The sequence below is a fragment of the Schistocerca gregaria genome, chromosome 4 (genome assembly GCF_023897955.1).
Source record: "Schistocerca gregaria isolate iqSchGreg1 chromosome 4, iqSchGreg1.2, whole genome shotgun sequence".
Lineage (NCBI taxonomy): Eukaryota > Metazoa > Arthropoda > Insecta > Orthoptera > Acrididae > Schistocerca > Schistocerca gregaria.
Window position 1 is genome coordinate 785,884,742 of NC_064923.1, and position 23,038 is coordinate 785,907,779.

The 23,038-nt window shown below is 55.4% G+C and overlaps 1 protein-coding gene across 2 annotated transcripts in view; it reads left to right on the forward strand.

The window, feature by feature from the left end:
* LOC126267437 (sodium/potassium/calcium exchanger 3-like) overlaps positions 1–23,038 on the forward strand; it is a 292,258-nt gene that overhangs the window by 68,195 nt on the left and 201,025 nt on the right. For both annotated transcript variants that reach the window (XM_049972698.1, XM_049972697.1), the window contains one exon: positions 2,889–2,974. In XM_049972698.1, coding sequence (XP_049828655.1) covers positions 2,929–2,974 — 46 coding nt within the window. In that variant the 5' untranslated portion in view covers positions 2,889–2,928. The remainder of the gene's footprint in view (positions 1–2,888; positions 2,975–23,038) is intronic.

Genomic DNA, 23,038 nt, shown 5'->3' on the forward strand with positions numbered 1-23,038 from the left:
TTCAGGAAGAAGTTGGAGAAGGCCACTCGTAAATGTAATGGCCGCGTTGTGATATTAGGAAAGATTAGAGCTTAGCAGCTATAAAGGGGCAGAATGAAGTAAAGTTATCTCTGTCGACATGATAAACAAAACTCTGAATGTTTTGTTTCGCGCTAAGTCACTAAACGAATCGACGCCACCAATCCAGTGACTGTGATCTTTGGGACCAAGCGAATGCAGTACGGACGGCCACACCACAGGACGCCATTGGGGCCTCATCCGCGTCGACGTCATCACGCACGGAACGAATTACCAGGGCTCATGGCGGACTCACTGCCTACAAGGCAACACACATGCTGAACCGAGGTGACTGAAATGTTAATCATTTCCGCAAAACATACTAATGTACATGTCCTGTGAATATGAATGTCCTATCTCTATTCCTTCAAAGCGTTGTGTTTTTTTCTGAACACGAATGTACATAAATGCAAATAACATCTTTGATATTGACCTTACACATACGATAATAATTTCAGCAAGCTCTTCTCTTTATTGCGATTTCAGTACTGTCATCAGGTTTTCTGTAATATGTGTGGGTATAGCCTTAGCGTTTTCAGTGAATTTTCGAACCTTCAGAACCTGGCCTTTTGCGCAACACCCACAAACGTGTGGCGGCGTAGTTTGCCTCAGGCGCCACGGGATCTGCGAGCAGACTGCAGCCCGCCAGAGAGCTCATCCCAGCCGCTCTCACGGCTGCTTCCAAACACTCTCGATGTCGCTCAGCACTGGCTCGCTCTCCTGGCCCGGCCACTACAGCGCAACCAGCCAGCCACACAGCACTCAGCCACACCCACTGTTTCAGAGTACGCTGTATGGTGGACACTCCACTCGTAACATCACACCGTCTCCCATGGTTGTATATGAGTAACAAATGACATACGTATTCCGCACAATGACTGTTACATCAGTTCCACAACGATTTAATTCCCGCAAGTTAGTTACAGGGCTAAGCCGTCCTTTTTCCGAAGGAATTCCAGTGAAATCATAGCCTCTTTCTTAGGTTTTCCTCCAGCGATTTACGTCTCAATTTTGGTTAAATACGTTACCAAAGAAACAAAGAACAATGAAAGACTAAGTTTTCAGTTTATTATACTGTTTTAAGAACGTATCAGTTCAGTAAAAAACTTTTAAACTGCTTCCAACGGTTCATGTGTCCTTTTTTGGGTTGAGGATGAGCCTAAGGGACTAGTTTTTTTTATTTCGGAACGTTTGTGGTGCACATGCAAAAAGATAAAGAAAAGAAACGGAACACCAAAATATAATTAATGTAGAGTAATGAAATTGCCACAGTACATTGGTCTAGGTAACATATCTGTGATTATCACTGCTTAATCAGATGTACATGTAAGCACCAGATAGGCCACTGCAAATGTGAAATGCTGGTACGTTAATAATTGGAACAGCCGCTAGAACATTGAATGCAAGCATGGACACGTGCATGCCTTGTGTTGTACAGGTGCCGGATGTCAGTTTGCGGGATGGAATTCCATGCATGTTGCGCTCGGTCGATCAATACAGGGACGGTTAATGCTGTTCGCGGATGACGCCAAAGTTTCGGTCCGATGATCCCAAATGTGCTCTATTGGACACTGATCTGGTGATCGAACAAGCCAAGGCAAAACGTTGACACGCTGTAGGGCATGTCGGGTTACAACAGCGTTATGTGGGCGAGCGTTACCCTGTTGGTAAACCGTGTGGGCAGGCGTTATGCTGTTGGTAAACGTCCCCTGGAGTGCAGTTCATGAGTGGCAGCACAACAGGTCGAATCACCAGACTGACGTACAGATTTACAAACAGGGTGCGTGGGATGACCTCGAGAGCGCTCCCGCTGTCGTACGAAATCTCACCCCAGACCGTAACTACAGGTGTGGGTCCAGTGTGTCTGGCAGGCAGGCAGGTTGACTCCAGGCCCTGAACTGGCCTCTTCCTAACCAACACACGCTCATCACTGGCACCGAGGCAGAACCAGCTTTCACCAGAAAATACAACAGACCTCCAGCTTGCCCTCCAGAGAGCTCTTGCCACCATTGAAGTCGCAAACGGCGGTCGTTTGGGGTCGGCGGAATGCACGCTACAGGGCCTGTGCCTCGGAGCTATCCTTCAAGTAGCCTATCTTTAACAATCCGTTGTGCCACTGCTGCGCCAGTTGCTCCTCAGACTGCTGCCGCATATGCAGTGCGATGCGCCACGGCCATACGCTGAACACAATGGTCTTCCCTCTCGGCAGTGCGGCGAGGCCGTCCGGCGCCCTGCCCTCTTGCGACCGCACGTTCCCATGACAACCGCTGCCGGCAGTCGTGTGCAGTGGCCACATTCCTGCCAAGTATTTCTGTAATATCGCGTAACGAATATCCAGCTCCTCGTCAATATGGTGTTGATATTGGCGTCTTTGTAGCCTTGAAGGCACTCTTGACTGCCATCGAGCCATCACGTCCGATCTCAGAGGTAACTAAGGCTCGCGACACTTACACTTTTTATCTAAAGCGAACTTGATTTGCGTATTCATAGTGCCACTACTACCGCCACCCCTATGCGACGGTAGCGGAATCTGAGCAGGCGCCGTCTTCCACGTGAAGAAACACACCCATCAACTCTAGTGTATGTTGCGCATCTTCTTGGTGTTGCGATTTTTTTCCGTCAGTGTAGTTTGCAGTCCTTGTTAGAGTTCTATTCTGTATGCAGTTTCTCTGGTCAGAGGCTACATTAAGAGCTGAAGTAGTGAAATGGCGATTTGACTCCATCGGGTGGAAGCCTCTCCCATCAAAACAAAAGACGTCAGGGTATGTTAACAAGCTCAAGCACGTTGTAAATTAGCTGCCTCACTGTCTTTCCTGTGTGTTGTGTTACAGAGCTGCTGGTGCTACCACGCGAGGAGGAAATCGCCTGACGATGTCGCTTGGCAGTGACGTCATCTCTCCTAACATCTCATTCACAGGTATTTCCATGTTAATTTAAATATGTGTTTTACTAAGCAGAGATCATTTATTTATTACTCACTGTCATTGCTGACGCTCGTGACTGTTTCTTTGTCCGCACACATCTCATAAAACTTTTCTAATAACTGTTTTAGAAATTATTGGTACATACTCTTAAAAACATGATACGTTTTATGAAGTATTGTGTATTTATTTAAAGGTATACCATAAATTCATTTTAAATGTTACCCAGCACATAATTATGCATTTTATTCCAGTTACACAGAAACACAAGAACATGTAAAACAATGAGATATGCAGTTATTAAATAAATGAAACTTTTGCAACTGTTGAGTAAAATCTGTGCAGCAGTAGGAGGTACTCGTTGATTAGGGGGTTAACTCTTGATGTTTCGTGTTCAGATAGTAGTCTGTGAATGGGCAAGAATCGAGTCCGTTTGAATCTATAGATGCTGCTTGACATGTTGTAAGATGACTATAACCAGAGGATTCACTGGAAATGTGTGTAAACTGCTGAAGAAGACTGGCATCGCTCATGTGCAGCAACTACTCTCTTCCCCATGGAATATTCAATAACATTGCCAACAAAGCTAATGCTAGAATTAATGCAATATTCTTCTCGATAAATTTGTTTGTATTTTTGAGAATCATTTTCATAAAATAATAACTAAATATGACACTGAAAAATAATAAAATAGATTCTAACATCTTAAAGCATCTCCATGTCTTCACATCGGAAAATGCATCCCTATGAAATATAATAATCAAGCAACCGTGCAGCTGAAATCTTTCATTATGCTCAGTATTATAGCATACCTATAAGAATCGAGGAGCAATACATCTTTTTCAAAAAGTGACAGCTCGTGCAATGAACACATATCAATAAGAAGTATTCTTAGTGAGTAGACACAGAAAGTAAGTGTACAACTTTATGGTATTTCTGCTAAGAAAAATTAGTAAACTATGAAGAATAATAAAAATCCAGTCAATTAATTAACAGCAGAAAGTAAACCAATATAACTGCATGCCTTACGGGTAAAATTTGATAAAACCAAATTGTCTTCAACACTTCATATAAAAATAAATAAAAGAGCCAAAGTTTTTAAACTGGACATTTGCAGTAACCCTTCACCACAGTGGAGAGCTTTAAATGGTCACTTCGGTCAGTAATGAGGCAGCAAATGTGTGTAGTGCACAGCATCGTCTGCACAGAGCGCCAGTAGGGGGACAAAGCAGAAGAGGGTGCATTATGTTAATTGGCTCTGAGCACTGTGGGACTTAACTTCTGAGGTCATCAGTCCCCTAGAACTTGGAACTACTTAAACCTAACCAAATTAAGGACATCACACACACCCATGCCCGAGGCAGGACTCGAACCTACGACTGTAGCGGTCGCGCGGTTCCGGACTGTAGCGCCTAGAACAGCTCGGCCACCACAGCCGGCGTGCATTATGTTAGTGTGGGTTGCCTACATCAGGGGCAGGTATGCAGTATGCACTTAGGAGCAAACCTATTGTTCTCCTTTGATTGACAGGTGAAAAATCTATTGTTCTGTTAAGTGCTTTCCCATATCATCCCCATTTCCTTTTGATTGACATGCACTTAACCTATTGTCATCCCCACCCCCACCCCTCCACCACACTCCTCCCCCCTTCCCCCTCGCTGCTACAGGTACACTTTCAGGTCTGAGTTATTGGAACAAGCCTGCTCTTTCACTCTTATCAATTTGATTTACCACTTAATTAAATTGATCAAATAAATAACTTCTCTGGTGGGAAAGTGCCATGCCCCCTGGTAGGAAATTCAAATTCCATCAGGACAATGCAACCTCTACTAACCTAAGAAAATGGTGGGAAAATAGATTAGTTGGGCTACTTTCACCAACCTAAATCATCCGACCGCCACCTCCTTCTAGGAAATGGGGGAAGAGGACTCGACCTGTGCTAGACATAAGTCTTTATTTTGCACGCACTATTTGTTGAAGCAATTAGAGGCAGTATTTCCATCCAATGTGTTAACCACAATTTCTGGAGTCCAACTGACCTAGTACACAGTACTGCCACCAAAGGATGCTGTTGTCTGTTTTGTGATGTAACCCAAGATAGTGGCAAAAATGGCAGGAAACAGTGTGGTCGCCAAGGGCTCTGGAGTCCAACTACCCTAGTACACAGTACTGCCACCAGATGGCATTGTTCGTCCATTCTGTGATGTAATACAAATTGGCCATGTGGTGGAGGAAGAGTGTCATAACAGGAAATTCAAGGGTATATTGTTTATTTATTAAAAAAAATCAGTTTGTGGGGGCTGGATTTCTCTTGCTCATCATTCTCTGCTGTTTGGAAGCATGTAGGTCTTGTAAGAAGTAATTACGTGGAGCAAACATGTTGCATAAGCTAATGTTCGGCACTGTACTCTGGGTGTCTTAACCTAATATTTGGCCCTTTGCCGGCACTTAACCTATTCTTCTGTTGAGTGGTTTTCCATGTCACCCATTTCCTTAAACCATTCTACCGCCTTTGATACCAAATTAAGTAATAAGTTGTAACGATCGCAAGTAGACAGTGCTTTAAATCACATACAGAACACGTGACTGTATACGAGTCGAACGCAGGCTATGTCATGCGACTGATGCATCCTGACAGAACAGTGGAAAAATTGACCTGCAGCAACCTCTCCCTCTCTAGAATGCATCATCAGTCTACCATTAAATCGTACCTCGAAACAGCTCCATCTCAATCGATGTCCCTGTCCACTATCTGTCATCCTTTAATGCAGATACATCTTACGTTTAGAGGTGGATGGTTCTCTGCCTTCCTGAAAAGCGTCAAATCAGTAGTCAACTCGCGTGTATCACTGGTACCTCAATAGACATACAGTATAATGCTGCCTCAGTGGGAAAAAAATTGACTGCTTCCCTGATTCTCTTTGGTTCCATATCTACGTTCCTTGGATTCCTTTTGCTGCCACATACTTGTTCCCATGTACAAATTGTTCTGCGCGAACCAGAAGATACGCAAGTAACTCCTCAATTTCTGTGCATTTTGGTATATATTTGGTCAATTTATGCTTATTCCCTCATCATTTTTCGCAATTCTATCGATTTTATGTCAGATCTATCCATGCGATCATGACACAACCTGTCGCTCTGGGTTCTAAAATTGCTTGTAAATGTAGCACAGTTGCCAACACCTGCCCCAACTTAAATGTTCAGGAGTTGTAGTAATAGCACTGTACTCGATTGTGTCCAGTCACCTCTACATTTGGAGAGCGTTTGCTCTGTTTTCTGTATGTGTATATATGTATGTGTATATACACGTGTCCTGGAAGGCACCCAGGACCCACGTCCACCTCTGGGGGACCAAATTTCGATCATAGAACATGTATTCACACATAGCGGGTGATTGGTCCACTTGCGAACCCTATCCTGGATACCCCATGTGGTGGATACACCTCAAACATTAACTCGGATGTGGTATATTGTATATCAGGACCCAAACACCACTTCATACCTTGTGCATGGTGGATCCGCCTTCAAACCCTATCCTCTGTGCAGCATATTGTGGATCCGCATCACAAAATTGCTCTGGATATAATGTGCGACGGATCCACACTCGAATGCTAACTCAGGTCTACTACAGTATATGTGATGAAACTTTAAACTGGCCCATGCAGTGGATCAATACCTTTATATTTAATAGGATCATCACATGTGCTCGGAGCCAGCATGGAAGCGGTATTTGCGTTTGATGTATGGGAGGTGAAAGATGCGACAAAAATCTTATCGAGTTCTCTAGCGAATGAAGTTAGTGGAGCTTTTATAGTTTGTAATTTTTCTCTGGTGGATGGAACTGAATAACGATGATAGAATATTGGGGTCATGGACGTGAATGGTCTCTGAGGGACGTGGATCTGTGGTACCTGCTTGTAGTTTGGAGAAGCACCACAATGGATCTGTGGTACCTGCCTGTAGTTTGGAGAAGCTCCACAATGCAGCAGCAGAATCCCCGTCCTTCGCCCAGTTCCCGTACTGTCTTTTTACTACTCCGTGTTGCAGGAGAAGCTCCATTTCCGTAGAATGGTCCAAGCGCACTTCCGTCACAGTAACTCAGTTTCGCCTGTTTCCACACGGGTTGCCGAAGGTGGTAGATATAGCTTCCTCTGACTTCTCAGTTCCGACTTACATTGCAATAATCACATGCGCAAAGCAGTAGGGGTGGTAGCGCAGAGTCAGAGGGGCAGTTGCAAGATATATAGGGGCTACCTAAACCAATGTTGGAATTTTACTGTAGCAGATAGGTTCGAGAAAGAGGGCTCGTTTTGAGATATAAGAGTGCCAGAAATATGATACGGCATTGAGACAGAATGTGTTACAAATACTGGAGAAAGACCGCTTGTGTCAGTAATGTACAGTAGTTGCTGGTATCGGGTTTTTTAACATCTGGCGGTTTGTAAGACGATTAAACCTCTCATTATAAGACATGGTGGTAGCACTCACAAGAAAAACTTATGAGACATGTCCACCCATCGTTGATTTTCAATCAGTAGTATTTCGTATCGCCAGCGATCAGTTATTAATGAAGTATTTTACTTAGTAGTAGGGGGTACATGATAGGTTCGCCTTGAGCATCAGGCTTATAAAGTATGTGTTTGTGTTCAGGCATGTGCGAAGGAAGGAATGGATCTGGCATGAAATACTGTGACAGCAAAGGGAAGAGCATGTCAAGTCATAAGAATGGTACTGACATTTCTAAGTCCAGAATGATTCGCATTTCCCATTAATGGTAGAAGCTATCCGAATGGAGAGGCCTGTTTGAGTGTCACAATGTAGACTTATCTGTATTGTCCTATAGACGACCGAATAGCAAACTAATACTTTAGTATGTGTTAAGCAGCTTTTGTGATTAAGTGGAAATTTGACATGATTCAATATGGACGTGCCTTTGTGTTGGACCATTATTCAGACCCACAGAATTTGTTTGGTTGACTACTTCTTCGCATTTGACTTCTTTATTTAGTTGAGATTAGATCGATTGAAGATTAAGCATCTCTATTTTTCTTTTGTCGAGTTTTTTCATGAAAAGAGCTTTGCAGATGGGAAAAGTTTCTTGTTACTCTATGGATTACAGCACACAATGCCTATCTACAGTTTCAGGTTTCTAGAGAAATAATTTCCAGTCTATATCTTCAGAATTATATCATGTGAGCCGTACTGCTATGCAAGCGATATTGATACGTGTTTCATATCGAGAAGTACCGCGAAAATGGTACTATATTCTAGCAAATCATGCGAAATTAGATATGTTCTTGTAATCACAGAGTCTGGAGACGTGTGTAGAAAAGCGTGCAAGCAAGAAGGTCCAGACCAGAAACAGTAACGCATTTGTGCCGAGGGGGAAACGAGTCAGTCTTTGAACAACAGTTCTGAAAGTGACTTACATCCACTGAGGGCGCTCAAGTCACGTGTTGGAGTTGGATGACCGCCCTACCTCCTGGGAAATACACTCCTGGAAATTGAAATAAGAACACCGTCAATTCATTGTCCCAGGAAGGGGAAACTTTATTGACACATTCCTGGGGTCAGATACATCACATGATCACACTGACAGAACCACAGGCACATAGACACAGGCAACAGAGCATGCACAATGTCGGCACTAGTACAGTGTATATCCACCTTTGGCAGCAATGCAGGCTGCTATTCCCATGGAGACGATCGTAGAGATGCTGGATGTAGTCCTGTGGAACGGCTTGCCATGCCATTTCCACCTGGCGCCTCAGTTGGACCAGCGTTCGTGCTGGACGAGCAGACCGCGTGAGACGACGCTTCATCCAGTCCCAAACATGCTCAATGGGGGACAGATCCGGAGAACTTGCTGGCCAGGGTAGTTGACTTACACCTTCTAGAGCACGTTGGGTGGCACGGGATACATGCGGATGTGCATTGTCCTGTTGGAACAGCAAGTTCCCTTGCGGGCCTAGGAATGGTAGAACGATGGGTTCGATGACGGTTTGGATGTACCGTGCACTATTCAGTGTCCCCTCGACGATCACCAGAGGTGTACGCCCAGTGTAGGAGATGGCTCCCCACACCATGATGCCGGGTGTTGGCCCTGTGTGCCTCGGTCGTATGCAGTCCTGATTGTGACGCTCACCAGCACGGCACCAAACACGCCTACGACCATCACTGGCACCAAGGCAGAAGCGACTCTCATCGCTGAAGACGACACGTCTCCATTCGTCCCTCCATTCACGCCTGTCGCGACACCACTGGAGGCGGGCTGCACGATGTTGGGGCGTGAGCGGAAGACGGCCTAACGGTCTGCGGGACCGTAGCCCAGCTTCCTGGAGACGGTTGCGAATGGTCCTCGCCGATAACCCAGGAGCAATAGTGTCCCTAATTTGCTGGGAAGTGGCGGTGCGGTCCCCTACGGCACTGCGTAGGATCCTACGGTCTTGGCGTGCATCCGTGCGTCGCTGCGGTCCGGTCCCAGGTCGACGGGCACGTGCACCTTCCGCCGACCACTGGCGACAACATCGATGTACTGTGGAGACCTCACGCCCCACGTGTTGAGCAATTCGGCGGTACGTCCACCCGGCCTCCCGCATGCCCACTATACGCCCTCGCTCAAAGTCTGTCAACTGCACATACGGTTCACGTTCACGCTGTCGCGGCATGCTACCAGTGTTAAAGACTGCGATGGAGCTCCGTATGCCACGGCAAACTGGCTGACACTGACGGCGGCGGTGCACAAATTCTGCGCAGCTAGCGCCATTCGACGGCCAACACCGTGGTTCCTGGTGTGTCCGCTGTGCCATGCGTGTGTTCATTGCTTGTACAGCCCTCTCGCAGTGTCCGGAGCAAGTATGGTGTGTCTGACACACCGGTGTCAATGTGTTCTTTTTTCCATTTCCAGGAGTGTATCTACTGCCACGAGTATACTTATGGTGCGTGTGTTTTATGCTGTCTGTCTTCACGGTATATATACAAATCATGTAAAAGGGGCGATTTTGTATGGCACATCATACTAATTGTATGTTTACTACATCTACACGGTACGCAGTGATATTTTGCTGGGTCGGAGATCAGTTTCACGCTCTGATATTCAAGCTCCTGTCCTCCGTCAGATAGTAGTGTAATTGAGTAAGAGATATGTAGCGTACTTTGCAAGCTTTAATTGTGGGTACAGTATGGCTACCTGTATAAAAAACTTTTTTGAGGCTGAAATTCTCGTCTGAAGAAAGAAAAAAGAAGGTGTACAGTGCTGCCACACCGGCAGCATCAGTAATTCGGCGGGTAAATTCGATAAGAACCAATCATAATCCCCATACATTCACAAGACACCCTTTGTGCTGGGATATAGGAGTCTCTACATAGTGGTGAGAGCATTCGTGTATGTGGAAACAGAAAGGATAAGACGTGATGGACGGAGTGCCACATTAGGACCATCAGGAGGAATGCATTCGGCGTTATTCCGCACTGTTTTCGTAAACAAGATCTGTTAGGACAAGACTTCGCATGCAGACAAGCTGAGACATCATAAAAGCTCCTACAAAAGCACCTGTTAACTATTTCTGGGACACTATACAATTTCCGAGAGGTCGACATGGCTCTATTTTACTTAGCCATGTGACGTCAGTATAACACTAAGAACCTGTTAGATGGTGAGTCGCGACGCAGATGTTTTTCGGCGTGGCATCAGTCACGCTTGCGCAGGTAAGTATGGCTGGACTCAGCTCGTAGGTCCTGTTAGGACAGCTAGCGAGAAAGCAGGCTGTGCTATTCTGGAACACCTTTCTATAGTGCGATCTGTGACATCAGTATCCAAAGGTATAGCGCCAGCTATGGTAAACACACGTGCTGGCCGGAGGTGTTTCGTATATGGGATTGGTATGAGCGCACCTTGGAGATCTGTGGTGAGGTGGACAGGGGTGTGTGATGTACCTCACATGATCGGCGAGAACGTGATGGCAGAGGAGCAAATGCTGCAGAATCAGGCCACTGCAAACAACGTGGTTGCTGCAGCTCTAACCAGCTAGCCTGAAGGAGAGTGGCGCATAAACGCCAGAGCGATGCTGTGGCTACTGTGGCCAGGGTTGGGTCAGGGCCAGGTGCACTGGTTGACGCAGCGGCGGCGCATGGACGCCAGAGCGATGCTGTGGCTACTGTGGCCAGGGTAGGGTCAGGGCCAGGTGCACTGGTTGACGCAGCGGCGGCACATGGACGCCAGAGCGATGCTGTGGCTACTGTGGCCAGGGTAGGGTCAGGGCCAGGTGCACTGGTTGACGCAGCGGCGGCGCATGGACGCCAGAGCGATGCTGTGGCTACTGTGGCCAGGGTAGGGTCAGGGCCAGGTGCACTGGTTGACGCAGCGGCGGCACAAGGACGCCAGAGCGATGCTGTGGCTACTGTGGCCAGGGTAGGGTCAGGGCCAGGTGCACTGGTTGACGCAGCGGCGGCGCATGGACGCCAGAGCGATGCTGTGGCTACTGTGGCCAGGGTAGGGTCAGGGCCAGGTGCACTGGTTGACGCAGCGGCGGCACATGGACGCCAGAGCGATGCTGTGGCTACTGTGGCCAGGGTAGGGTCAGGGCCAGGTGCACTGGTTGACGCAGCGGCGGCACATGGACGCCAGAGCGATGCTGTGGCTACTGTGGCCAGGGTAGGGTCAGGGCCAGGTGCACTGGTTGACGCAGCGGCGGCGCATGGACGCCAGAACGATGCTGTGGCTACTGTGGCCAGGGTAGGGTCAGGGCCAGGTGCACTGGTTGACGCAGCGGCGGCGCATGGACGCCAGAGCGATGCTGTGGCTACTGTGGCCAGGGTAGGGTCAGGGCCAGGTGCACTGGTTGACGCAGCGGCGGCACATGGACGCCAGAGCGATGCTGTGGCTACTGTGGCCAGGGTAGGGTCAGGGCCAGGTGCACTGGTTGACGCAGCGGCGGCACATGGACGCCAGAGCGATGCTGTGGCTACTGTGGCCAGGGTAGGGTCAGGGCCAGGTGCACTGGTTGACCCAGCGGCGGCGCATGGACGCCAGAGCGATGCTGTGGCTACTGTGGCCAGGGTAGGGTCAGGGCCAGGTGCACTGGTTGACGCAGCAGCGGCACATGGACGCCAGAGCGATGCTGTGGCTACTGTGGCCAGGGTAGGGTCAGGGCCAGGTGCACTGGTTGACGCAGCGGCGGCGCATGGACGCCAGAGCGATGCTGTGGCTACTGTGGCCAGGGTAGGGTCAGGGCCAGGTGCACTGGTTGACGCAGCGGCGGCGCATGGACGCCAGAGCGATGCTGTGGCTACTGTGGCCAGGGTAGGGTCAGGGCCAGGTGCACTGGTTGACGCAGCGGCGGCACATGGACGCCAGAGCGATGCTGTGGCTACTGTGGCCAGGGTAGGGTCAGGGCCAGGTGCACTGGTTGACGCAGCGGCGGCGCATGGACGCCAGAGCGATGCTGTGGCTACTGTGGCCAGGGTAGGGTCAGGGCCAGGTGCACTGGTTGACGCAGCGGCGGCACATGGACGCCAGAGCGATGCTGTGGCTACTGTGGCCAGGGTAGGGTCAGGGCCAGGTGCACTGGTTGACGCAGCGGCGGCGCATGGACGCCAGAGCGATGCTGTGGCTACTGTGGCCAGGGTAGGGTCAGGGCCAGGTGCACTGGTTGACGCAGCGGCGGCACATGGACGCCAGAGCGATGCTGTGGCTACTGTGGCCAGGGTAGGGTCAGGGCCAGGTGCACTGGTTGACGCAGCGGCGGCGCATGGACGCCAGAGCGATGCTGTGGCTACTGTGGCCAGGGTAGGGTCAGGGCCAGGTGCACTGGTTGACGCAGCGGCGGCGCATGGACGCCAGAGCGATGCTGTGGCTACTGTGGCCAGGGTAGGGTCAGGGCCAGGTGCACTGGTTGACCCAGCGGCGGCGCATGGACGACAGAGCGATGCTGTGGCTACTGTGGCCAGGGTAGGGTCAGGGCCAGGTGCACTGGTTGACCCAGCGGCGGCGCATGGACGCCAGAGCGATGCTGTGGCTACTGTGGCCAGGGTAGGGTCAGGGCCAGGTGCACTGGTTGACCCAGCGGCGGCGCATGGACGCCAGAGCGATGCTGTGGCTACTGTGGCCAGGGTAGGGTCAGGGCCAGGTGCACTGGTTGACCCAGCGGCGGCGCATGGACGCCAGAGCGATGCTGTGGCTACTGTGGCCAGGGTAGGGTCAGGGCCAGGTGCACTGGTTGACGCAGCGGCGGCACATGGACGCCAGAGCGATGCTGTGGCTACTGTGGCCAGGGTAGGGTCAGGGCCAGGTGCACTGGTTGACGCAGCGGCGGCGCATGGACGCCAGAGCGATGCTGTGGCTACTGTGGCCAGGGTAGGGTCAGGGCCAGGTGCACTGGTTGACGCAGCGGCGGCGCATGGACGCCAGAGCGATGCTGTGGCTACTGTGGCCAGGGTAGGGTCAGGGCCAGGTGCACTGGTTGACGCAGCGGCGGCACATGGACGCCAGAGCGATGCTGTGGCTACTGTGGCCAGGGTAGGGTCAGGGCCAGGTGCACTGGTTGACGCAGCGGCGGCGCATGGACGCCAGAGCGATGCTGTGGCTACTGTGGCCAGGGTAGGGTCAGGGCCAGGTGCACTGGTTGACGCAGCGGTGGCACATGGACGCCAGAGCGATGCTGTGGCTACTGTGGCCAGGGTAGGGTCAGGGCCAGGTGCACTGGTTGACGCAGCGGCGGCGCATGGACGCCAGAGCAATGCTGTGGCTACTGTGGCCAGGGTAGGGTCAGGGCCAGGTGCACTGGTTGACGCAGCGGCGGCACATGGACGCCAGAGCGATGCTGTGGCTACTGTGGCCAGGGTAGGGTCAGGGCCAGGTGCACTGGTTGACGCAGCGGCGGCGCATGGACGCCAGAGCGATGCTGTGGCTACTGTGGCCAGGGTAGGGTCAGGGCCAGGTGCACTGGTTGACGCAGCGGCGGCGCATGGACGCCAGAGCGATGCTGTGGCCACTGTGGCCAGGGTAGGGTCAGGGCCAGGTGCACTGGTTGACCCAGCGGCGGCGCATGGACGCCAGAGCGATGCTGTGGCTACTGTGGCCAGGGTAGGGTCAGGGCCAGGTGCACTGGTTGACGCAGCGTCGGCACATGGACGCCAGAGCGATGCTGTGGCTACTGTGGCCAGGGTAGGGTCAGGGCCAGGTGCACTGGTTGACGCAGCGGCGGCGCATGGACGCCAGAGCGATGCTGTGGCTATTGTGGCCAGGGTAGGGTCAGGGCCAGGTGCACTGGTTGACGCAGCGGCGGCACATGGACGCCAGAGCGATGCTGTGGCTACTGTGGCCAGGGTAGGGTCAGGGCCAGGTGCACTGGTTGACGCAGCGGCGGCGCATGGACGCCAGAGCGATGCTGTGGCTACTGTGGCCAGGGTAGGGTCAGGGCCAGGTGCACTGGTTGACGCAGCGGCGGCACATGGACGCCAGAGCGATGCTGTGGCTACTGTGGCCAGGGTAGGGTCAGGGCCAGGTGCACTGGTTGACGCAGCGGCGGCGCATGGACGCCAGAGCGATGCTGTGGCTACTGTGGCCAGGGTAGGGTCAGGGCCAGGTGCACTGGTTGACGCAGCTTCGGCGCATGGACGCCAGAGCGATGCTGTGGCTACTGTGGCCAGGGTAGGGTCAGGGCCAGGTGCACTGGTTGACCCAGCGGCGGCGCATGGACGCCAGAGCGATGCTGTGGCTACTGTGGCCAGGGTAGGGTCAGGGCCAGGTGCACTGGTTGACCCAGCGGCGGCGCATGGACGCCAGAGTGATGCTGTGGCTACTGTGGCCAGGGTAGGGTCAGGGCCAGGTGCACTGGTTGACCCAGCGGCGGCGCATGGACGCCAGAGCGATGCTGTGGCTACTGTGGCCAGGGTAGGGTCAGGGCCAGGTGCACTGGTTGACGCAGCGGCGGCGCATGGACGCCAGAGCGATGCTGTGGCTACTGTGGCCAGGGTAGGGTCAGGGCCAGGTGCACTGGTTGACGCAGCGGCGGCACATGGACGCCAGAGCGATGCTGTGGCTACTGTGGCCAGGGTAGGGTCAGGGCCAGGTGCACTGGTTGACGCAGTGGCGGCGCATGGACGCCAGAGCGATGCTGTGGCTACTGTGGCCAGGGTAGGGTCAGGGCCAGGTGCACTGGTTGACCCAGCGGCGGCGCATGGACGCCAGAGCGATGCTGTGGCTACTGTGGCCAGCGTAGGGTCAGGGCCAGGTGCACTGGTTGACGCAGCGGCGGCGCATGGACGCCAGAGCGATGCTGTGGCTACTGTGGCCAGGGTAGGGTCAGGGCCAGGTGCACTGGTTGACGCAGCGGCGGCGCATGGACGCCAGAGCGATGCTGTGGCTACTGTGGCCAGGGTAGGGTCAGGGCCAGGTGCACTGGTTGACGCAGCGGTGGCACATGGACGCCAGAGCGATGCTGTGGCTACTGTGGCCAGGGTAGGGTCAGGGCCAGGTGCACTGGTTGACGCAGCGGCGGCGCATGGACGCCAGAGCGATGCTGTGGCTACTGTGGCCAGGGTAGGGTCAGGGCCAGGTGCACTGGTTGACGCAGCGGCGGCGCATGGACGCCAGAGCGATGCTGTGGCTACTGTGGCCAGGGTAGGGTCAGGGCCAGGTGCACTGGTTGACGCAGCGGCGGCGCATGGACGCCAGAACGATGCTGTGGCTACTGTGGCCAGGGTAGGGTCAGGGCCAGGTGCACTGGTTGACGCAGCGGCGGCACATGGACGCCAGAGCGATGCTGTGGCTACTGTGGCCAGGGTAGGGTCAGGGCCAGGTGCACTGGTAGATGCAGCGGCGGCGCATGGACGCCAGAGCAATGCTGTGGCTACTGTGGCCAGGGTAGGGTCAGGGCCAGGTGCACTGGTTGACGCAGCGGCGGCACATGGACGCCAGAGCGATGCTGTGGCTACTGTGGCCAGGGTAGGGTCAGGGCCAGGTGCACTGGTTGACGCAGCGGCGGCGCATGGACGCCAGAGCGATGCTGTGGCTACTGTGGCCAGGGTAGGGTCAGGGCCAGGTGCACTGGTTGACGCAGCTTCGGCGCATGGACGCCAGAGCGATGCTGTGGCTACTGTGGCCAGGGTAGGGTCAGGGCCAGGTGCACTGGTTGACCCAGCGGCGGCGCATGGACGCCAGAGCGATGCTGTGGCTACTGTGGCCAGGGTAGGGTCAGGGCCAGGTGCACTGGTTGACCCAGCGGCGGCGCATGGACGCCAGAGCGATGCTGTGGCTACTGTGGCCAGGGTAGGGTCAGGGCCAGGTGCACTGGTTGACCCAGCGGCGGCGCATGGACGCCAGAGCGATGCTGTGGCTACTGTGGCCAGGGTAGGGTCAGGGCCAGGTGCACTGGTTGACCCAGCGGCGGCGCATGGACGCCAGAGCGATGCTGTGGCTACTGTGGCCAGCGTAGGGTCAGGGCCAGGTGCACTGGTTGACGCAGCGGCGGCGCATGGACGCCAGAGCGATGCTGTGGCTACTGTGGCCAGGGTAGGGTCAGGGCCAGGTGCACTGGTTGACGCAGCGGCGGCGCATGGACGCCAGAGCGATGCTGTGGCTACTGTGGCCAGGGTAGGGTCAGGGCCAGGTGCACTGGTTGACGCAGCGGCGGCGCATGGACGCCAGAGCGATGCTGTGGCTACTGTGGCCAGGGTAGGGTCAGGGCCAGGTGCACTGGTTGACGCAGCGGCGGCGCATGGACGCCAGAGCGATGCTGTGGCTACTGTGGCCAGGGTAGGGTCAGGGCCAGGTGCACTGGTTGACGCAGCGGCGGCGCATGGACGCCAGAGCGATGCTGTGGCTACTGTGGCCAGGGTAGGGTCAGGGCCAGGTGCACTGGTTGACGCAGCGGCGGCACATGGACGCCAGAGCGATGCTGTGGCTACTGTGGCCAGGGTAGGGTCAGGGCCAGGTGCATTGGTTGACGCAGCGGCGGCGCATGGACGCCAGAGCGATGCTGTGGCTACTGTGGCCAGGGTAGGGTCAGGGCCAGGTGCACTGGTTGACGCAGCGGCGGCGCATGGACGCCAGAGCGATGCTGTGGCTACTGTGGCCAGGGTAGGGCCAGGGCCAGGTGCACTGGTTGACGCAGCGGCGGCGCATGAACGCCAGAGCGATGCTGTGGCTACTGTGGCCAGGGTAGGGTCAGGGCCAGGTGCACTGGTTGACGCAGCGGCGGCACATGGACGCCAGAGCGATGCTGTGGCTACTGTGGCCAGGGTAGGGTCAGGGCCAGGTGCACTGGTTGACGCAGCGGCGGCGCATGGACGCCAGAGCGATGCTGTGGCTACTGTGGCCAGGGTAGGGTCAGGGCCAGGTGCACTGGTTGACGCAGCGGCGGCGCATGGACGCCAGAGCGATGCTGTGGCTACTGTGGCCAGGGTAGGGTCAGGGCCAGGTGCATTGGTTGACGCAGCGGCGGCGCATGGACGCCAGAGCGATGCTGTGGCTACTGTGGCCAGGGTAGGGTCAGGGCCAGGTGCACTGGTTGACGCAGCGGCGGCGCATGGACGCCAGAGCGATGCTGTGGCTACTGTGGCCAGGGTAGGGTCAGGGCCAGGTGCACTGGTTGACGCAGCGGCGGCACATGGACGCCAGAGCGATGCTGTGGCTACTGTGGCCAGGGTTGGGTCAGGGCCAGGTGCACTGGTTGACGCAGCGGCGGCCCATGGACGCCAGAGCGATGCTGTGGCTACTGTGGCCAGGGTTGGGTCAGGGCCAGGTGCACTGGTTGACGCAGCGGCGGCGCATGGACGCCAGAGCGATGCTGTGGCTACTGTGGCCAGGGTAGGGTCAGGGCCAGGTGCACTGGTTGACGCAGCGGCGGCGCATGGACGCCAGAGCGATGCTGTGGCTACTGTGGCCAGGGTAGGGTCAGGGCCAGGTGCACTGGTTGACGCAGCGGCGGCGCATGGACGCCAGAGCGATGCTGTGGCTACTGTGGCCAGGGTAGGGTCAGGGCCAGGTGCACTGGTTGACGCAGCGGCGGCGCATGGACGCCAGAGCGATGCTGTGGCTACTGTGGCCAGGGTAGGGTCAGGACCAGGTGCACTGGTTGACGCAGCGGCGGCACATGGACGCCAGAGCGATGCTGTGGCTACTGTGGCCAGGGTAGGGTCAGGGCCAGGTGCACTGGTTGACGCAGCGGCGGCGCATGGACGCCAGAGCGATGCTGTGGCTACTGTGGCCAGGGTAGGGTCAGGGCCAGGTGCACTGGTTGACGCAGCGGCGGCACATGGACGCCAGAGCGATGCTGTGGCTACTGTGGCCAGGGTAGGGTCAGGGCCAGGTGCACTGGTTGACGCAGCGGCGGCGCATGGACGCCAGAGCGATGCTGTGGCTACTGTGGCCAGGGTAGGGTCAGGGCCAGGTGCACTGGTTGACGCAGCGGCGGCACATGGACGCCAGAGCGATGCTGTGGCTACTGTGGCCAGGGTAGGGTCAGGGCCAGGTGCACTGGTTGACGCAGCGGCGGCGCATGGACGCCAGAGCAATGCTGTGGCTACTGTGGCCAGGGTAGGGTCAGGGCCAGGTGCACTGGTTGACGCAGCGGCGGCACATGGACGCCAGAGCGATGCTGTGGCTACTGTGGCCAGGGTAGGGTCAGGGCCAGGTGCACTGGTTGACCCAGCGGCGGCGCATGGACGCCAGAGCGATGCTGTGGCTACTGTGGCCAGGGTAGGGTCAGGGCCAGGTGCACTGGTTGACCCAGCGGCGGCGCATGGACGCCAGAGCGATGCTGTGGCTACTGTGGCCAGGGTAGCGTCAGGGCCAGGTGCACTGGTTGACCCAGCGGCGGCGCATGGACGCCAGAGCGATGCTGTGGCTACTGTGGCCAGGGTAGGGTCAGGGCCAGGTGCACTGGTTGACGCAGCGGCGGCGCATGGACGCCAGAGCGATGCTGTGGCTACTGTGGCCAGGGTAGGGTCAGGGCCAGGTGCACTGGTTGACGCAGCGGCGGCACATGGACGCCAGAGCGATGCTGTGGCTACTGTGGCCAGGGTAGGGTCAGGGCCAGGTGCACTGGTTGACGCAGCGGCGGCGCATGGACGCCAGAGCGATGCTGTGGCTACTGTGGCCAGGGTAGGGTCAGGGCCAGGTGCACTGGTTGACCCAGCGGCGGCGCATGGACGCCAGAGCGATGCTGTGGCTACTGTGGCCAGGGTAGGGTCAGGGCCAGGTGCACTGGTTGACGCAGCGGCGGCACATGGACGCCAGAGCGATGCTGTGGCTACTGTGGCCAGGGTAGGGTCAGGGCCAGGTGCACTGGTTGACGCAGCGGCGGCACATGGACGCCAGAGCGATGCTGTGGCTACTGTGGCCAGGGTAGGGTCAGGGCCAGGTGCACTGGTTGACGCAGCGGCGGCGCATGGACGCCAGAGCGATGCTGTGGCTACTGTGGCCAGGGTAGGGTCAGGGCCAGGTGCACTGGTTGACCCAGCGGCGGCGCATGGACGCCAGAGCGATGCTGTGGCTACTGTGGCCAGGGTAGGGTCAGGGCCAGGTGCACTGGTTGACCCAGCGGCGGCGCATGGACGCCAGAGCGATGCTGTGGCTACTGTGGCCAGCGTAGGGTCAGGGCCAGGTGCACTGGTTGACGCAGCGGCGGCGCATGGACGCCAGAGCGATGCTGTGGCTACTGTGGCCAGGGTAGGGTCAGGGCCAGGTGCACTGGTTGACGCAGCGGCGGCGCATGGACGCCAGAGCGATGCTGTGGCTACTGTGGCCAGGGTAGGGTCAGGGCCAGGTGCACTGGTTGACGCAGCGGCGGCACATGGACGCCAGAGCGATGCTGTGGCTACTGTGGCCAGGGTAGGGTCAGGGCCAGGTGCACTGGTTGACGCAGCGGCGGCGCATGGACGCCAGAGCGATGCTGTGGCTACTGTGGCCAGGGTAGGGTCAGGGCCAGGTGCACTGGTTGACGCAGCGGCGGCGCATGGACGCCAGAGCGATGCTGTGGCTACTGTGGCCAGGGTAGGGTCAGGGCCAGGTGCACTGGTTGACGCAGCGGCGGCGCATGGACGCCAGAGCGATGCTGTGGCTACTGTGGCCAGGGTAGGGTCAGGGCCAGGTGCACTGGTTGACGCAGCGGCGGCACATGGACGCCAGAGCGATGCTGTGGCTACTGTGGCCAGGGTAGGGTCAGGGCCAGGTGCATTATTTGACGCAGCGGCGGCGCATGGACGCCAGAGCGATGCTGTGGCTACTGTGGCCAGGGTAGGGTCAGGGCCAGGTGCACTGGTTGACGCAGCGGCGGCGCATGGACGCCAGAGCGATGCTGTGGCTACTGTGGCCAGGGTAGGGTCAGGGCCAGGTGCACTGGTTGACGCAGCGGCGGCGCATGGACGCCAGAGCGATGCTGTGGCTACTGTGGCCAGGGTAGGGTCAGGGCCAGGTGCACTGGTTGACGCAGCGGCGGCACATGGACGCCAGAGCGATGCTGTGGCTACTGTGGCCAGGGTAGGGTCAGGGCCAGGTGCACTGGTTGACGCAGCGGCGGCGCATGGACGCCAGAGCGATGCTGTGGCTACTGTGGCCAGGGTAGGGTCAGGGCCAGGTGCACTGGTTGACGCAGCGGCGGCGCATGGACGCCAGAGCGATGCTGTGGCTACTGTGGCCAGGGTAGGGTCAGGGCCAGGTGCACTGGTTGACGCAGCGGCGGCGCATGGACGCCAGAGCGATGCTGTGGCTACTGTGGCCAGGGTAGGGTCAGGGCCAGGTGCACTGGTTGACGCAGCGGCGGCGCATGGACGCCAGAGCGATGCTGTGGCTACTGTGGCCAGGGTAGGGTCAGGGCCAGGTGCACTGGTTGACGCAGCGGCGGCACATGGACGCCAGAGCGATGCTGTGGCTACTGTGGCCAGGGTAGGGTCAGGGCCAGGTGCACTGGTTGACGCAGCGGCGGCGCATGGACGCCAGAGCGATGCTGTGGCTACTGTGGCCAGGGTTGGGTCAGGGCCAGGTGCACTGGTTGACGCAGCGGCGGCGCATGGACGCCAGAGCGATGCTGTGGCTACTGTGGCCAGGGTAGGGTCAGGGCCAGGTGCACTGGTTGACGCAGCGGCGGCGCATGGACGCCAGAGCGATGCTGTGGCTACTGTGGCCAGGGTAGGATCAGGGCCAGGTGCACTGGTTGACGCAGCGGCGGCGCATGGACGCCAGAGCGATGCTGTGGCTACTGTGGCCAGGGTAGGGTCAGGGCCAGGTGCACTGGTTGACGCAGCGGCGGCGCATGGACGCCAGAGCGATGCTGTGGCTACTGTGGCCAGGGTAGGGTCAGGGCCAGGTGCACTGGTTGACGCAGCGGCGGCGCATGGACGCCAGAGCGATGCTGTGGCTACTGTGGCCAGGGTAGGGTCAGGGCCAGGTGCACTGGTTGACGCAGCGGCGGCGCATGGACGCCAGAGCGATGCTGTGGCTACTGTGGCCATGGTAGGGTCAGGGCCAGGTGCACTGGTTGACGCAGCGGCGGCGCATGGACGCCAGAGCGATGCTGTGGCTACTGTGGCCAGGGTAGGGTCAGGGCCAGGTGCACTGGTTGACGCAGCGGCGGCGCATGGTCGCCAGAGCGATGCTGTGGCTACTGTGGCCAGGGTAGGGTCAGGGCCAGGTGCACTGGTTGACGCAGTGGCGGCGTTGGCCATCGAGTGGTGGGATGTTTTTCTTACCAGTGATCTTTCGTTATACTGTATTCCATTGATTTCTCCAAGCAATAGGGTGCTCCAAATTAAAAGAAATTGTCCCATACCAGTGAGAAATATCGTTTCAATTAATTTGTGTAATTTTTTATATCAAAGTGGTGTTAGCAGTGTAACAGTTAATGGGAGGGTGTGCGTGAGTGGGTGGCATGGAGCAGAACAGCAGGTCAAGTGCAGAATGCTAGGTTAATTTGTATAATTTTTATGTAAAATGCAGTACAACAATTTAGGGGGGTATGTGACAAAGAAAAATGTGCCAGAAATGACGTTCAAAAGCATGTGAAATGCGAAAAGTGTACCAGAAAATGGTGGGAGGACACAACTAATTACTTAATTTGGTATCAAAGGCGGTAGAATGGTTTAAGGAAATGGGTGACATGGAAAACCACTCAACAGAAGAATAGGTTAAGTGCCGGCAAAGGGCCAAATATTAGGTTAAGACACCCAGAGTACAGTGCCGAACATTAGCTTATGCAACATGTTTGCTCCACGTAATTACTTCTTACAAGACCTCATGCTTCCAAACAGCAGAGAATGATGAGCAAGAGAAATCCAGCCCCCACAAACTGATTTTTTTAATAAATAAACAATATACCCTTGAATTTCCTGTTGTGACACTCTTCCTCCACCACACAGCCAATTTGTATTACATCACAGAATGGACGAACAATGCCACCTGGTGGCAGTACTGTGTACTAGGGTAGTTGGATTCCAGAGCCCTTGGCGACCACACTGTTTCCTGCCATTTTAGCCACTATCTTGGGTTACGTCACGGAACAGACGACAGCATCCTCTGGTGGCAGTACTGTGTACTAGGTCAGTTGGACTCCAGACATTGTGGTTAACACATTGGATGGAAATACTGCCTCTAATTGTTTAATAAATAGTGCATGCAAAATAGGTTAGTAGAGGTTGCATTGTCCTGATGGAATTTGAATTTCCTGCCAGGGGGCATGGCACTCTCCCACCAGAGAAGTTATTTATTTGATCAATTTAATTAAGTGGTAAATCAAATTGGTAAGAGTGAAAGAGCAGTCTTGTTCCAATATCTCAGACCTGTAAGTGTACCTGTAGCAGCGAGGGGGAAGGGGGGAGGAGTGTGGTGGAGGGGTGGGGGTGGGGATGACAATAGGTTAAGTGCCTGTCAATGAAAAGGAAATGCGGATGACATGGGAAAGCACTTAACAGAACAATAGATTTTTTACCTGTCAATCAAAGGAGAACAATAGGTTTGCCCCTGAGTGCATACTGCATACCTGCCCCTACTGTAGGCAACTCACACTAACATGATGCACCCTCTTCTGCTTTGTCCCCCCACTGGCGTCACCCCAGTTCCC